The sequence below is a fragment of the Grus americana genome, chromosome 6 (genome assembly GCF_028858705.1).
Source record: "Grus americana isolate bGruAme1 chromosome 6, bGruAme1.mat, whole genome shotgun sequence".
In the NCBI taxonomy this organism is placed as follows: Eukaryota; Metazoa; Chordata; class Aves; order Gruiformes; family Gruidae; genus Grus; species Grus americana.
Genome location: NC_072857.1, coordinates 12,100,719 through 12,118,053, shown reverse-complemented (window position 1 = coordinate 12,118,053; position 17,335 = coordinate 12,100,719). Strand labels below are relative to the sequence as shown.

At 39.1% G+C, this 17,335-nt stretch overlaps 1 protein-coding gene across 2 annotated transcripts; it reads right to left on the bottom strand.

Moving 5' to 3' along the window:
• Positions 1-4,193: 4,193 nt before the first annotated feature.
• Positions 4,194-14,644, bottom strand: CCDC14 (coiled-coil domain containing 14). 2 transcript variants are annotated; one of them, XM_054830521.1, is made up of 13 exons: positions 14,566-14,644; positions 13,807-13,862; positions 13,246-13,321; positions 12,473-12,545; positions 12,237-12,377; positions 10,922-11,161; positions 10,737-10,831; positions 9,136-9,712; positions 8,459-8,600; positions 7,754-7,833; positions 7,099-7,317; positions 6,882-7,014; positions 4,194-5,520 (listed from the first exon to the last, which is right to left on the bottom strand). In XM_054830521.1, the coding sequence occupies exons 1-13, from the start codon at positions 14,596-14,598 to the stop codon at positions 4,539-4,541; spliced, it is 2,847 nt and encodes a 948-aa protein (XP_054686496.1). In that variant the 5' UTR covers positions 14,599-14,644; the 3' UTR covers positions 4,194-4,538. The 2 variants fall into 2 exon arrangements, with proteins under 2 accessions (XP_054686496.1, XP_054686497.1); XM_054830522.1 differs by lacking the exons at positions 12,473-12,545; positions 13,246-13,321; positions 13,807-13,862; positions 14,566-14,644 and having other exon boundaries at positions 10,922-11,258; positions 12,237-12,376.
• Positions 14,645-17,335: the final 2,691 nt, after the last annotated feature.

Sequence of the window (17,335 nt, the reverse complement as noted above, 5' to 3'; positions counted from 1 at the left end):
CGGCAATAAGACCTCACCTGCTGTTTGTTTGGCTCCCCTGTACCTAAGGCTCTGAAGGCAAAATCTCTGACTCACTCATATGACCAGAGACTATGGAATATCCCTGAATCTGGCTGAAGGAAAACTGAGTCTAGGACTTTTTTGTGCAAGGAAAATATTGAAGGAATTCCCTGAATTTTGGGGAAGACAAACACTAATCTTTAACACTGTTTGCACTAATCTTGATCAAGAACCACTCGAGATAGCCTGCCTGACTTTAATAGGAAACAGGTCATTAATGTGGATACTCTGATCTACCTAGGATGGTTTAGAGCTAAATCTGTGTTTGGCCTCAATTGTCTGTCATACCCACTTGAATACCCAAAAGCTGACTTTCTCAACTCTTCTTGTAGGTTCTGGTGCAATGGTAGGTGTGCACTCCTGTCCTGGCTGGCCCATTTAAACTTGAATAGTCCTCTGTCTTATTTGGGGAGATCACTGAAGTGACTAAACCTATGATTATTTTTTTTTTCTCCTTAATCTGTTTCTCTGATCTAATCGGTCAAATTCTAACCAGGGAAATGTTTCTTTCCCTTCTAAGGGAAAATAATAAATCACCCTTGTTAAACTTGCCAACGTAAGTCAATGACTTAAGTACTTGATGTACTAGTAGCAATCATTGTTATTTTGCAAAATGCACCATGCGCTTTAAAAATCTTCTTTCCATACAGAGGTGAATGATGTTGCCACTTGACCGCAAGTGGTGTCCCAGGTAGCTTATTTACCCACACAGATGCAACACTGGCTTCACTTCAGCAAATAAGGCATTTTTATTCCTTGTGAAGATTTGGACACAGTAGTTAAGGCCGGGATCCTTTGTGTCTGCAGGGAGATATCACCATTCCCCAGTTCTTTGAATGAGATTCATTGCTCAAGAAGTCAGAGCAGGGAATAACATATGGTTAGACTCAGGTAGCCTGGATTTTTTTTCCATGAGGAAAAGTGTTCATAAAAGGCAAATGACTGTTAAGAGCCTGATGAAACATGTTTTGAGTTCCTTTTCCTTCCACGTTGCTGGAAAGCACAGATGTCAACTTCACAGAATATGCTTTGTAAAAATGAAACTCCTGTGTCTCCTCTCTGTGGCTACAAGAAAAATCTAGGGGAGGCCACATGATCACTGATGTTGCAGCTGCTGCTTTGTTCCTTGAAAGGTAATCCTTGGAAGAGAAGAGGTGTTTCACAGCAGTTATTACTGAACACAGAACAATGATTTTATGTTCAATATACAAATTTCATGTATCCCATTATATTTGGAGGCTGACACAGTGATGGAAATAATCTGAAAACAGCTTTTCTGGCCAAACTGGAAAGTTCTGCTGAGGCTTGTTAGGCTATATGATCAGCTAGCTACCTGTGATTAAAACTCCTCAGCCCCACTAGTTGCACTTTTTTCAACTTGGCATTATGTTTCAACTGTAAATCTTGTTATGACTGAGAATATACTATAAAATAACTTATAACAACTAACAATACAGCAGAAGAAAATCTTAAGCTGTTTTTTCCATAACCACAGTAAAACAGCAGGTGTGGAAGAACAGCTCTTCAGCCATGGAGGAGATCGTTCCTTTTGAACCATCTCCAATACCTCATGGCTATTTCTGCTACTGTTAGCCATTCAAACATCACCTTCTGGCTACAGGAACTAAGGCACCACAGCTGGTTGCCCTTTGTCTGATCCTTCAGCTCTGAGTGAGGTCCATCCTTTTCTGAGACAACAGATCTACCTGAATTTAAATACTACCCATTTTCCCTTAGAAACAACAGCAAAATTCCATGTGCAACGCAGAAATCACTTGCATAGTTGACACTGTGGTCCAATTCATTACTGTATTCTCTTGCCTCTTCCATACTATCCTAAAGTATCTGTAACAAACCGGGAACAGAAACAGAGTTTGAGTTCTGTACCACAAATACACTTTGACTCCTCTACCTGTCATCACTGTCCCTTGTTGGTGGGATATGTCCAAAACCAGAAGTCAACTGAAGATTGTATTGCTCTTATTGGAGTAGTTGACATGAGTGCTGGATTTACACAGGTAAAAGTTCTATCCTGCTTCCAAATAGAAAGTTACAGTTTTTGGCAAGTATAACTGGGGAAGCAGAGTTTGGTGTTGGAATCCAGCCAGGTAGTTCAATGGTTAGATCAGACTGAGAAGTTCTTAGACACTTTCTCTCCACTACTTCTAAGTCCATGAAAGATACAGGCCTGAGGTCTACCTGCTCACAACAAGGATGAATCCTAGTAACTCCCAATTTATGCAATGACAAGCACATGTCATATCCCGACTAGTGAAGAGCAACAATATGTGCTGCAGCATGAGCTACCCCAATGTTCCAAGGGTTGGCATTAACCTTGGAGGCCCTTGGTCCATAGTGATTTCTACCTTGTTACTACAGGAATGAGAAGAAATAACTTTTAAGCTGTTTAAGCACCAAAGATAAATATTTCTTTCCACCCAGTCACTTGGGATCTTATTTACCATGTACTTCCGAGACTGTGCAAATTTGAGTGGTCAAAATACGTATGTGACAAAATGTGCAAATTCTAGATTTTTCCCTTATTTTCTGTAGGGATTATTTACTACACACAACACATTGAAAAAATGAGTTTGTATGACACCTTACCATTATTTGTCTTCTACTGAGCCTATCTGAACACTAGAGTTATGCTGACTTCCTTTCAATGCCCTTGTCATGAGTTGAATGGTGGAAGCCTTTCCCACCTTTTCAAGACTTACATATTTGATCTTGCTGGCTTTCTCTTCCACAACAGTTCCCATTCATAATGCCTGTATATGCGAAATCTTATATTTCATTTAAAGTTGCTGTAGCTCTGATGGGCAAGTCTGCATACAAAACAAAGAACTGTATTAAAGACGACTCTTTCTGTTTCTTCTTCTTAGCTGCTTCTCCTTCCACGAGAATGACACACATTACAAACCTGCTCATATCATTATCCCCAGAAATGTTTTCCAGTAGCCATCTCATGCTCTGACAGAACTAACTTTGAAATGATGAACAAGACATAAGTAAGATGGTATAATATCTTCCCTGTTGAGATAAAAGTGAATATAAACACTCTCGATGCAAGAACAACGTGCTTGGGCATCTTGACACCACAGCTGCTTTATACAGATTACAACTAGCTGTGGCCAGGACAAATATCCTCCTTCAAATGGAGTTACAGTCCTAGCTGCAAGAAGAAAGCTCAATTAGTTTGTCTATTAATAAATATTCTTCCAATCTTCTCTCAGCCTTCTCGTGAGTTTTAAAGACTAGAATTTATTGTAGCTTGTCTTTAATCATCATTTAAATCTTCCTTTGCTTCTACACTGAAACTGTAAATATTTAATTAAAAAGTGTTCGCTTTTATACCATCAACCTTATTTTGAATCTGAGCATGAATAGTGTGGAGAGTAATCAGAAATCGAGGCCAAGCCTTAAAAGCATTCTAAATCACTGAAGTCACTATTTAGTCTAACTTTCCTTTTTCGAAGCAGGAGTGCCAGTTGGCATCTTCTGTAGCATGTGCTGTCTTCATACCTTTCTAATGCTCAGTTACTAGTAACAAAAATAATCACAGAACTACTCCACAGCACAATGTACGGATAGTGCCCTAACTTTAAAATGCGTTCATTCAAGCAACTAACCACAGAAAAAAATAAAATTCTTCAAAGCGGTAAAACTTGAAGCTTTTGTCCTACATGGAAATGTAAAAGAAAAGACCAGCACCAGGAAGCACAGTAATGTTTTCTGGGAAAACAATAAGCAACGCTGCAGAAAAAACAGTCTTAAATTCAGGTCCTTATATTGCTGTTCCCTTTCCAAAGATACTTTCTGTGAAAGAACACGAGTCATGAAAACCAGCATTCAAGCACTGCTAACCAATTTGGATTAAGAAGCAAAGTAGCTGAGTAAGAAGTCCTGTTCACCTGCTTCTTTGATGTTGATGCTACTCCTTGCACACTTCATGGTGAACCAGAACAAGGAGTCAGTTTCTTGAAACACATGGTCATGACCATGCATCCAATGTTGTAACAGTCAAATTATAATGATGTAAAAATTCCTCTTTATCACATCTGTAACTGACTTCAAATGCATTCTCTCAATGTTGTTCTTACTACTTTGAAAAAGCACGCAGAAAAAACATGCACGTGTACTTTACCATTTAATAGAAAATCTCTATTGCTAAAAGCACACTGGTTTCTTAAACAATTACCAAGTGCTGTTCTAAGAATTAATTTTGCAATTAAAGAGTATAAACTCTAAGCGATAATTTAAAAAAGGCATCTATACCAGTTATTTCAAGTTGTACACATCAAGGGAAGTAGCATCATAGCTTAATGAGGAACAAATCCCATCCATAATTTAAACAGCTAGGAACAAGTCATTTTATATGAAACCCACAAATATTCCTATCATTACCACACTTATTAGTATACTTCAGAAAAACATAAATAATCCAAACAAGTGCACCCCATTTTGCTTCCTCATACTCATTGTTTCATAATGCTATTTTGCAGAGTTCTTTGTAACCTAGCTATGTTGGCATCCAAGGCTGCTAAGCTGTTCTTAAAGTCCTCTTCATCTCGAGAAGTAAATGTTGAGAAAGAGGATGCGCTCCACTCAGACTTCCCTGATACATCATCAAATGAAATGGAACTAAGATCAACTATTTCGCTGCCTTTTTTCTGAGAAATCTCTTTCAGAAATAGCATCGGTACACGAGGGTATGTACCAGGCTGAGGTTGGTCTGGTTTATCTGTCAAGTCCTTTCCAGCTCCACATGGAGTGCATTTTGGCCTCATTTGGATTTTGTCTCCTTCTGGCTTCACTTTATCGCCTGTAACTTCAAGCGTGTTTTCCAAAGTCTTTTTCACACTGTACCCAGCACTTAATTTATCCAGAATAGTTGGATCCTTTCCAATCTCACATCCATTCTGCTGCACAGAGTTTGAGAGCTCACAGTGGTAGTCCAACATCTTACAAGCCCCTCTACTTTGGGGTAGCACACCAGTTCTTTCAGAGACTGGCAACTGTTTTTTAGAGGCACTGCTAGTCAATGGAATATAAACAGTCTCATCCAACTTGTTTTGGTCATCTAGTAAAGTCCCAGAATCGCTAACGGTTTCTGCATCTTGCTTAGGCGAGATTGGTAGTATTCTGGGAGTTGATGTTCCTTCTGAGAATGTACTGTTTATTTTACTTCCTTCGGCAGCCAACTTTTCACAGGCTAGATTTTGCATTTCTAATTCTCCACTTTTATTTGAGAATTGAAACTCTGTATCTGTCAAAATATGATCCATTTCTAATTTTTTAAGGTAAGTCATTACTGAAGTACTCCCAGGAAATGGATCAGGTTGCATCTGCTTTTCATGGTCTTCTAAAAGAGACTTCGAGAGACCTTTTTCGGGTTTGGGTCTAATGTTGTCTACTGTGAGGTCAGACAGAAGCTTGGCCATACTGCCCTGCAAGGTCCTGTTAAAAGAAGATCAATTAATCAGATTTTAAAATAGTCACTAAAAAATTAGTTAAAAACTTTTATATAACCCCAAAACATTACATTTATCAGACTGCAGCAAAGTTAAAATTCTCTTTCTACATGTTGTCATAAAATGTAGTATAAATGTGAACCAATTCCAAGTTTCTGTAATTTCTTTCTTCAGCTTAGCTCAATGTGTCTATAAAGTAACTAAAATAGCACAACCCAATGAAGTTCTCGAAGTTACTTCACGATTTACCTGCTTTGAATACTACAAAATGAAATAAATTGATGTCAAGAAACTGTTACAAAGCATATAAAAGCAGTTATCAAAAAATCAGTGAGAATTTTCTGAATTATTCTTCCCATTGATTCTAAATAAAAAATATATAAGAAATAATTCTTCTCATTTTCTGCTTTGTACATCAAAAGAAAAAGAAAACTTAAATGCTTACATATATAGCATATACATGTACACATGTAATAAGACATCATTAGACTACCATCTGGTGGTCAGTGTCGTAGTCATAGAAGTGTGCAACGTGTCTAAACTACTACTAAAGAATCTGAAGTATTGATTAAAAATATTCTGCCATTCCAATCTGTATCAACTATAAACAAGAGACACAACAGTTTAACTTCCTGTGCCCAAACAAATTTTATGTACATACCACTTTGCACGTATAAAAAGCTATTTAAGTCTTCCAGCTTGTCACTATAGTCATCATGAAAGATCATGATGAAATAAATTCACAGTAATAGTTCTAAAAAAATTGTGAGTAACACCACCTTCATTCAGTGATCCAAGAACTCCCATCTTTACCCATAATTAATATCTGGGCATATTCTACTTCAAATGTGTGTACAATTAAATAAAGGACCGCTCATTCCCACTTGCTGTGGGTCCCAAAGACAGATTTTTCTGTGAGTTGTTCTCAAAATAGACCAGTTTCTGAACCAGTGTAAAGAAAGAAAGAAAAAAAATAATCCCTCCTTAATCCAGGTTAAGAGTTAGTTTGCAAATTCTACAGCTTCAAGGGAAATATCATTAGGTTTTTAGGTCCATGCCCTTCCCATGGAGCTATTTATCGGCAGGTCTGCTATTAAAACTTTGCACAAGTTATGGCATATAGCATTTTACTTTACAACAGAATTCAAGTCATGGAGCATGACAACTCTGTTTTAACAAAATTATAGCACCACTGGAGCAAAATTAACCGCAAAGAGAAGTTTTACCCTATGTGACCTTCTGCCACCAAGACACTAAGATTACAATAATCCAAAGTATAAAAAAGGATAGAGGAGAGAGCAGAGGGAGCAATGTCAAGGGGCAAAAAAGTGGCTTAGCCAATAGTACCTGGTTAATTCACGCAGTCTGTTAACTTCTGCATCACGCTGACGTAATGTTATGCCCAAAATCTTATTTTCCTTCTCTGAAGCTTCCAGCTTAAACTGAAGGCTCTTCGCATTTGCTAATGCCTCTTCCACTTCTAAAATGCCAAGAAGATTTTACCTTATTATTTAGTTTAAGTTTTAGAAGACTAAATGAAGAATAAAAAATTCAAAACACGTACCAATCTTGAGCTTGGTGGAATGAATGTCATAATGCTGTTTGTTTTCAAGTAATTCTTCTTCCTTATCTTGAATACCTTTTGCAAGATGTTTATTTTCTTCTTTCTGACTTTCTATTATTTTAAGTAGTTCTTCATTTTTAGCCTGCAGTGACTCAAGGCCTTTCAGTGATTCTTTCAATTGACTCTGGAGCATCATATTCAAGGACTGCAAAGAAACTACTACCAAAAGTAAAACATAAAAATTTTAAGTGCTTTGTGTGGTACAGCTTGAATTTCTAAATCAAACTAAGTTTTTAAATCATTTTGATAGTATGAATTTTGCTTACAGATAGAAGCATTTTTCTGAAGCTGCAAAATAAAAATCAAGCTTTCTTCTTAATTATCTGTCATCTTCATTTATAGATGCATATAAGGAAAATTAATCTGCTCGGCAGCTGAAGAGCTGAGTCTCACTATGTGGAGTCTAAACAGCCACAACAATCCATGTAAATGCAGCTGCAGGATTAGACCCACAACACTTAGCTCAAATGCCACTAAAGGCCACAATACGTACCGATATTTTTTATTTATATATCTGTATCTTCGTATGTCTGTATCTATTTAAATAAAGCTTTAACAAAAATGCCTCTAACATCATTCTCTATTAGTACTTTACATTCATAGTTGCAGCTTTGTCCAGATGTCTTCTCACTTCTTTCTCGTTCCCTGAGTTGCTGGTTTAATATCCTTAGTCTCCTAAACGTGAATTTGGAAAAAGTACAAAATCAGAAAGTTCAGAATAAATTCAAAACCACTGCAGTTTAAATGAGTTTGGTAAGAAGTTGCTACTGAGAATTATATGTCACAGAATGTTTCAGAAACATAAAAAAGTTTTAATAATGCATTTTTCTTACATTCCTCTCTTTCTTCAAAAGACCCTTTGCAAGTTCTGGTAAATCTCTTTCCCTCTGTTCTGAAGTAAAGTGCTACCCAGTTATGTATTTGAGAGCTCCCCTGAAATGAGCCGTTTTTGCATTTGAGAATACACTACAAAAAGAATCTGAGCAGGCTAACTGTCTTGATGCTGCAGTTTTCAGAGACACAGATACATTGATCCCACCTAGACCAAGACCCAATCATAACGTAACTGACATGACTGAAACATCAATATTAACTGAAGTCTTGCTATGTGTTAATTTTTTTTTTAAACTATGTAGCCTTACCAACACACTTTCCAAGATATAAATACTGCACAGAGAAGAATGAAAGGGCCGTAACACTCACACCGTAACAATGATAAAATACACAATTTAGAACAGACCAGTTAAAGATGCTTTAGGCACACTGGCAGTAAATACGGAGTCAGTGACAAGTTACTAACCTACGCAGCTGGGCATTTTCACTTCTGAGAGGCTGTAAAGCTAGCGCTATTTCAGCTTGTATATTCGTGCTTCCCACTACAGCTGGGAGCAATGATACGCAGTCTTCTATTTCACTCATCAACCTTAACATTTCTGAATCATCTGCAAGAGGTGAGGGGAAAAAAAGATCCCATAAACATACAAACCTGTAATATGACAGTCATACTTTATACGCAATTAAGCAATCTATGAAGTGATATAATAGTATCTACTTTTTTTTTCCCCAAGAAGACCTCATCTTTATTTTAACTATATTTATTTAAAATTTTTAAGCTTGCCTACGAAAACTATGTTTTACGTTCTTGATAAATCACAACCCACCATCTCTCCAACCAACCTTGGTGAGATTGCTGTCGCAATCTGTCTACACTGCTCCCTTTCTCAGGGGAAAACACCATATATGAAATGAGAACAATCTTTATGCTAGCTGTTACTATAACGTTAAAATACTCCAAAAAATAATGTAATGCTTATCCAGAGTAAAACATGAAGCTATTAAACCTGTGGAAATCCGCTCTAAGATGTCACATATCATCTGACACACACAACTTCCAGAAACTGAAGTGCTCACTCATTTAACACAGCTCTTGTGTTATTTGTACATAATCACTCTACTGCACAATGAAAATGTCCTCACCTTGATCTGTTATCAATGCTCTGAGCTCTCCCAGAAGATATTTTACAGTCTTAACTTTATGGGCTGTTTCTTCTGGACTTTCTTTTCTAGATTTCAAAACTTTCTTCACAAAACTTGTCTTACAGCTTGTATCTCTCACTGCGGCCACGTCAAGTACATTCAATTCCTCTTCTTCACTGACCGTGTCCTCACTGTGTTCTTCAGAAGTATCCTCCTCCTTGTTACCTGAAGCACTATGTTTTGCTGGACAACGATGATGGTGCTTCTGTTCAGTCCTGCCATTCATCATTTCGTGTGATTGTAACAGGGCCAGGTGGGCTTGTATGCATCTTATCAAATCTGCTTCTTTTATCCGTTGCTCGTGGTTTGGGGTCATCTCTCTGCCAGAAGACGATGGGATGAATGTCGGCACTGCAGAGTTATTTGATACGCCTGATGCTATACAAGGGATCGCAGTAGAAAGAGCAGTGGCAGACTGTATTTGCGCAGCAGTAGGAGGAGCAGCAGAAACTACTGGGCAAACCACAGGTCTTCCCATCTCTGGCACATGCTCATTACCACTGTCTACAGGAACGTCCTGCATAAAGAATATTCATAGTGAACAACAAAGTTAACTTTTTTTTTAAAATCTTAAAAAACACCAAAAAACCCTTTTCTGACTCAATGTAGTCTTGATCATTCTTTGCAAATTATAAAAGCAACTGCAACTCATTAATTGCATAATTTTCCAGTACATTAATTACTGTAATTGAAATGTAAAACTGGTTTAGATTACTTTTATTTTAAAAGTTACCGGCAACATTAAAGCACAGTTCTTTTCCAGCTGTTCTGTAAAGAACAGCAGTGTTTTCATCCTGGTTTTTTGGGTTTGGGTTTTTTTTTTTGCTTTATGAACAATCAGTCCTTGAATCAAACCAGAACAGGGAAGAAAAAAATTAAAAGACAACACTGTTACCTTTCAATATTTTAAGTAGATGAATTTCCTAAAAGTCAAGGACAGCACTAGCTATACATGGACTGCCTGCAGATGGAAGGTAAGTCTACAGCCTTACAGTTTCAAGGTGCAAGCCCTTTACCACATTTCCCAAGGTGGCAGTTGGTACTCTCCATTAGTTTTATTCTATACCCTGAAACACACAAGTATTTTAAACTGTGGCTCTAAGATAATACACAGTGTCCGAAGAAATAATCAACTTGTTCATTGGCAGAGGAAAAAACTACATGAGATATGATTTCTTTTACCAGGAGTTGGTTAATGCTTGTAACGTGCGTTACTGAGAATGTAATTATTAACAGTAATGAGTAATTTCCTGCACCTTCCATGTTTGCTGTCCATTACAGAATTCACCATGCAGAAACAAGCAGCCAGCCGAAATGCTTCTAATTTCATTTTTTGGTGTCTATATAAAATGTATTTTAAATAGCAGTATTTCCTCTCATTATTCATTCTGTTCATCACTATAGTTTGAAATATGCAAAGTTTTCCTTTAAGGAAAATTGTTACATAAAAACCAAGAAAACCCACGCACTTAAATGTATAAATAAATAGTCAGTGCTAATTTAAAACATGTATTAATAGTCAGAACCAAACTTTTACTTACTGACTGAGTAGATAAGGTATTAGCTGAATGCTGCAGGGACAGAGCTGATGTGGAGGTAGGTAATCGATAATTAAAAGCTGTAACATTTTGACATCCTAAAAGAAAACAGCCCTCATAGATCAGGACAATTTCAGGCAAAACTCATACAGTGAGATAGCAGGCTCTACATTAATAGTTCCACTAACCGTGATTTGAGGTAGGAAAAGGAGTTACAGTAGGAATTTCATTACTGTTCTGTGGTGGTTGGCCAGTTATCAGAGACATCTGAGTTTGCACATGCTCGCACAGTTTCTGATGCATCACAGGAGAATGTTGACTGCAAGGCACGTGAATTGGTGGAACTATCTGATTCTGCACCGCACTGGAAAGCTCCTTCTCAGTAGAAGGTGTGGTGGACGAGGCAAGTCTTCTATTTGACATTGGCACTATAGAGAAAGAAAGAACAAAAAAACCCAGCTGAAGTTGTCCGTCTTCTCGGTCTACACAAACTCATTGTGTTGTCAGGCAGAATCCGGCAGGTTCCTTTGAAAAAGAAAACCAAAAGACCTTACAGCTTAAGATTCCAGTCAGATTTTTACTCACCAGCAAGTCAATCCATCATTTTTTAGTTCCAGAGCAACCTAACTCAGTTGGACAGACTGCTGTCCTTGAAGGAAGCAAAGAGATGTAATCCTACAGAAGGCCAGTTCTAACATGCAATTCTTGAAATCTCCGCTTAGCTGCTTCCTAAGCTTTTAGGCCATTTGGAATAACCCATACCAAAGCAGTCTCCAAACTTAATTTTCTCATGTTGGGTACAATTAAAACTCCATACTTTTACGGTGCTGGAAAGATACCAGCTAGGTGCTCACCTTCTACAATTCACAAAATAGGCATTCTGCTACATACGTAGTCTACAGGCCCCACTTGTCTACTGGGTTAGAAATCACACGGTGTGGAGAGAGGGAGAAATGCTAATAAAAAGCGAACTATTTCAACTGAGAGCAATTCAGCCTAGAGCACTCCAACTGCCTTTCCATTCAAGTGCTCTGGCCATAAAACCATTTCAGTTCTTGTTATTTATTGCTATACTTACTTTCCTGTTTCCAGAAACTGATCTTTGAGAAAAGCCTGGTTGGACACCTAATTCTGGGACAGTTTATAGCTGTGTATCCCAAACAGAGACAAAGCACTGTAATGCTTCACAGTCCAAGAGAAATGGGGCACGGGTATTATCATTCTCCTCCACAGTTCCTAACAGCTAAGCTTGATGATGTTGGCATTTGTAAACGTACTCAACTTGCTTCCCTGTACACGAAGCTCAAACATTTGTGAATTTTAATAACTGTTTAGTAAACATTTAAGGTTTCTAAAAGGCCTAAATCCTTTTGTGGATCCAGTCCTAGATCAACCTATAACAAATGACAACAATTACCTGAAGCCTTGTTATATCTTCTCAATAAGTTGAGGAGTCTCTCAATGTTGTTTGAGAAAAAAGCAAGTCCAAGAAAGTCCACTTACCAATTTCTTTTCGGATGTGGGCAGGAGTAATGGTTTTTTTCAACCCTTTCTTCCTGGAAGCACTTCCTTTGGTTAGCAAAGGCTTGGAGGTAGTTTTAATGGAAGTTGCTTTCCCAGGTTGTTTATGGATAGTCTCCCTTCCTAGTATAAATCAAAATTAAAAAAAGTCAACAACATAAATCAAGACAGTCTTACAAAAACTAAAAACATGACTTCAAATTTTCAATAGATACAACCTGTAGCCTCATTTTGTAAGATACTCTTCAGTAAAGCCGCACAACGGTCAAGTCCATTATGAATAGTATCAACCTGCACAAAGAATACTGCAGTAAGAAAATGAGTATCACTGTTTTCTTTCAGTAAACCAAGATAGTATTTTAGAGAGGAGTATTCCCCACTGTGTGACGTCAAAAAGAACAACTGAAAACCAGCACAAATATGTAATTTTTCCATGTGTTACTTTGCAATTACGTAGAAGTTCGCAAACATGCAAATTTTGCAAAAAAAAAATAAACAGTGTTGTTGCACACACATCCATTTGCTGGATTTTATGTTTTGGTAATTGCATGTGTGTGGGTTTTACTCTTATTTCCACATACAGTTAAGCCATTATCTACAGCCTATTTCTATTTTGGAGATAACTGACTCAGTGCTACACAGAAAACAGGACTGCAGCACTGGCTCCATACAACTCGCTCTTTTTGGCACAAAAACCTAATAAATACAGCTATACTTCTGCCAGGGCCAGCTCTAGTCCATAAACAGCACAGTTGTGTTTGCAACACGTATCCTGTGCCTTAATAAGATTTGTCAGAGCCAAACTCACTGCACCCAAAGCCAACTTGCATGTATCTGCAAGATGCAGTACAGACACTCTTGCTAGCTTTGCAGGAGCTATTTCTAGTCCAGATGCAGTGGCATCTAAATTAAATTCTTCTATTATTCAAGGTATTCCAATTTCCCTTCTCTTCAGGTAACAGAAGTGACTCTATTAAAGCCATTTAAGTACCTGATCATCAGAGTCAGTGGAATAGAGAGAATATCCAGACTCCACATCAGAATGACATCCTTTTCTTGAGCCAAACCTGAAAAAGTCAAAATTTGCTGTTTATACTACCTCCTTAATATGCAGCAAAGCAAAAAAATTACTTTTATTCAATAATATAGCAAACTAAATTAAATTAATTTTATCAAGAAACAAAATATATTTCTGAAAATTTTGCATTGCTGCAACAAACATGTTTAGCAGATATTAACAGGTTATGTCAAAGGAGAATTCAGTCTTTACTCAACAGTCTTATATACAGCTAGTAACTATACAAATTCAAACTTTTATAAATAAATCACGCAGTGAGAGTCAATCCTGCATCTCTACAGGCAAAATTTCTATTCAGTTTGTGTCTGTCTATTCACAGGCTTCTCAGAACCCAGCTGCACTGCCTTTCAGCTAAAAATGTTTCCTGACATATACAAAGAATTTTTGCCTAGTTGTGAGGTATGACAAGTATAAGGTTCCCCAACGCTCACACATACACTCAATCTTAGATAGTATTCATGATTAAGGTCTTACTGTTTTCTTCCATTTGTTAATTTAGCTGCTCCTGTTAGCCTTCCAGAAGACAGTACCTGTTTATTACAGAAATATACTTTGATTTTTATGAAGTACTTTCACAACATAACTGAAGACTACCTTTGCCCACTAATTCCAAGAACTTTTGCTGAGGCGTATCAGTTAAAGGTAACTTACAGCTCTCAGAACAAGGAGGGAGCCCACTGCTGCCATTAGGGCCTGAACCTTCTAGTTTTCATTTCGCAAAACGCACCTTTACGGCGCAAAGCTTCATTACTCTCCACAACATTCCACATACACAGTAATTCACTCAATGTCAGGGGCTGACATACAAACATACCTTCCAGACTGAAACCAAGCTCTACAAATACACACCTAAACTTTGGGGATTTTAGGACTAAAGTACGGTCACTGCTCAAATCACAGATACACCAAGGTGCAAGAAGAACCCCCGAACAGAAAGCGTGCTGCAGTGCCCCTTACCGACACACATAACCCCGCTGAGCCCCGAGGAAGGGTTGCTGGGCTAAGCCCAGGGAAGCAAAGCCATTCGGTGCCGAAGGCCCGACTCCCCCTCAGGAGCCGTTACGCTGATTGCCCAGCTCCGCGCTCGGCGGGGACACCCCCTCGCCCCCCCCCCCCCCGAGCAAATCTGGGGCCTAATGAGGCACCGGAGAGAGAGCTGAGCCCCGACTGCAGACAAGGAAGGGCTCCACACGCCCCCGCCGCGCTCCGCCCGGGCCCCCCGCCCCAACGCACCTTGCAGGGCCGCGGAGCCGCCGGCCTGGCCATGGCTGCAGCCCCGGCCGACACGGGGGCGTGGCCACCCGCCGTCCCGCTCTGCCCCCTCCCGCGAGACACGTGCCCCGCGCCGACCAATCCCGAGCCTGCTTGGCTGACGGACGGGACAGCCGTTACGGAGGGGCGGGGCTAGCGGCCCCCTGACCTGCCCCGCTGGGCGGCTACTTACTGCGCGCCGGCGGCAGCTGGAGCGGGAAGGGGAGGCAGCGGCGTTGCGGAGCGTGGTCGGGGATTGGCGGAGAGTGGGAGCGAGGAGCCAATGGGAGGAGAGAAGGGGAATGGCGGGGCTGATGCGGGCTGTGAGGCTGTCTGAGGTGGTGGCTGTTGGGTGGGCGGCCCGTTCCCTTCGGGGCTCAGCGCTCGCCCCTCGCCCCCGCCGAGCAGCCTCGGCACCCGCCTCTCCGATAATAAATAACATCACCTCACATAGCTGGGGCTTCCCGTTTCAGTGCTGTCCTCCAACGGCTGTGCTGTCTGGTGCCTTAGGGATCCTTCGGGAGGAGCAGGCCCTGTGGGGCAGGGACTCTGCTCCCATAAAATACGTGGAAAAATGGGTCTCGCAGCTGGGTGGGCCGCCCTGAAGGAAATCTGACCTCTGCGTGAGGGACTTGTCATAAAACTACCTCACGGCCTGTGCATGCCTGTGCAGTCTGTGTCCGTGTCCTGCAGGTCCTCAGGGGCACAAAAGGTAAAAGCAGGCTGGTAGTAAGTCAAAGGGAACTGTTATGGTTTGTGTACAGGCTAAACCCATCAGTTCTTTGTTCTCCACGCTGGCTTTCAGCTCCTGTTAAATCTCTGGCAATCCCTGAAAATACCTGAGTACAGGCATCATAAAGGATGGCGCTTCAGGTTTCACACACACACGGGCATATTAGTATTCTGCATATCGTCGCTTTTATTACCTGAATAAATAGACCTCCTGAAAACAGCGTTGAAAGCAATTACGTTTACTCAGGCTGAAAATGTGGTTATGTTACTATGTTATTAAGAGTACTATAGCAGAAGTGCATATAAATATTCAACATCTGTGCTCTCCCAATGTGTAAATTGTGTTGTTATTAGGTGTTACCTAATGTGTTAACATTTGCACTGAAACTATGCTTAACTTGAAGTAAAACTGTATTGTGAAGATATTTATAATATTGTCAACCCTCCCCCCCCCCAAAAAAAAAAAAAACCACCAGAAGGCTTTTCGGGCAGGAATTTGGAGACTGCTTCAATTTTTTTCTTTGAAGAATTTAAAATGGGAAGATCACTGTAATAAGAGACCAGCTGAAGGAAGGAATATAAACTCAAAAAATGGAAGAAAATGAAGAGAGCTCAAAAAGATATGTGGCAACTACCAAACCAGTGCCAGAACCATTACTATAATTTTTTCTTAAGGTAGTTTATGGAACTTTATAGATAAATTCTCATTGAACTGATAGATGTGAGTGCAGCAATTTAAATAATTGAGGAAGAATTATCCCAAGTTGTTCTGCAACAAGTAACAGATATAAAGAAAAAAACAATCCCCCCTCAACCACAATCTCATCCTTTGATTTGATGTATTATTTGAAGACACACAGAACACCACTTCATTTTTTCATCAAAAGGAAAATTAATACAGAAGACTATCAAGTTCCATTCTTGTCATCTGAACCACTTTGAAACAATGGATGAAATAGCAAGACTGTCTTATGAATAGTTTTTAAAAATGCAACTTCAAAGGTGAAAAAATTGCATAAAGAATTAAAGTTCTTATGAAGTCACAGACTTCCAAGTGGTCAGTCTTAATGAAAAGTGCAAGCTGTCATGAGACGTGATAAAACTACAAGAGTTAGCAGCAGGGTATTCTGAGCATAGAGTTAGCTGTCAGAAGAGTTAGATATTTTTTCTGACATTGGCTTTCTTCATTGAAACAATTTGGGGAATCACTGAATATCTCTGGACTAGTCTGCTTGTTATGGTAAAATCATGATTAAAAAAAGCTTATTCTGTTTTCTTACTGAAATGCTTCAATGTCATGTGCTGTATTCATACATAATATTATATTGTTATTTATACTCATGATCAAGCTATGTTTCAGAGAGAAAATTAAATTCCTTGCATTCCATTGCATTTCATTAAACCTATATAATCTTTTCTTCCTGTTTGACAGCTAACTAACATTCCCCAAACATTTCCAGGGACATGATTTTTAGATGCGGCCAAGGCTAGGTTTGCTTAGCCTTTGGGAAAGCAGACTGTGCCAATCTTTCAGGTTCCAACACTATTTGGTGTAGAAATAATGCTAAAGGCAATTAAAAAAACAATCTGGTAAATACAACATAAATAAAAGTATCATGATAAGCAGCATTGTCCTGAATAGATGAAGGGACTTCTTGGATTTCTGTGATTTATCTCGAATTTGATGTTGTGCCATATCTAAAGAATTAGTTTGTGTAAGGAAATAAGGATTTTATTGTTGTTAGTGAGGAAGAATAATAAGTTATTTTTACAAATACTGTACAGTGATGTCCAAGTAGTGAAACAGAACAAGGTGTGAAGTGGGATATGATAGCTTAACACAGGTCATCATGCACTGGACCATCTACACAAAAAAAAAACACTATAAACTAACTGAACTGTGACAGAACACGCTCTCCCTACCAGAAAGCAGTTGACAAATTGGACGTAATTTAGAGAATAGTGACAGGACCAATGTTAATACAGGACAAAAAAATGCATGTGGATGAAAACACTCAAA

Bases quoted from the DNA above. Each gene is read 5' to 3' on its own strand.
- CCDC14 (XM_054830521.1), bottom strand. From the start codon at position 14,598: ATGGCCAGGCCGGCGGCTCCGCGGCCCTGCAAG. The intron at 11,162-12,236 runs GTAAGTGGACTT...CTTTCTCTATAG, and splicing joins CCACATCCGAAAAGAAATTG to TGCCAATGTCAAATAGAAGA. The intron at 8,601-9,135 runs GTGAGGACATTT...CACCTCTTGCAG, and splicing joins AGCATTGATAACAGATCAAG to ATGATTCAGAAATGTTAAGG.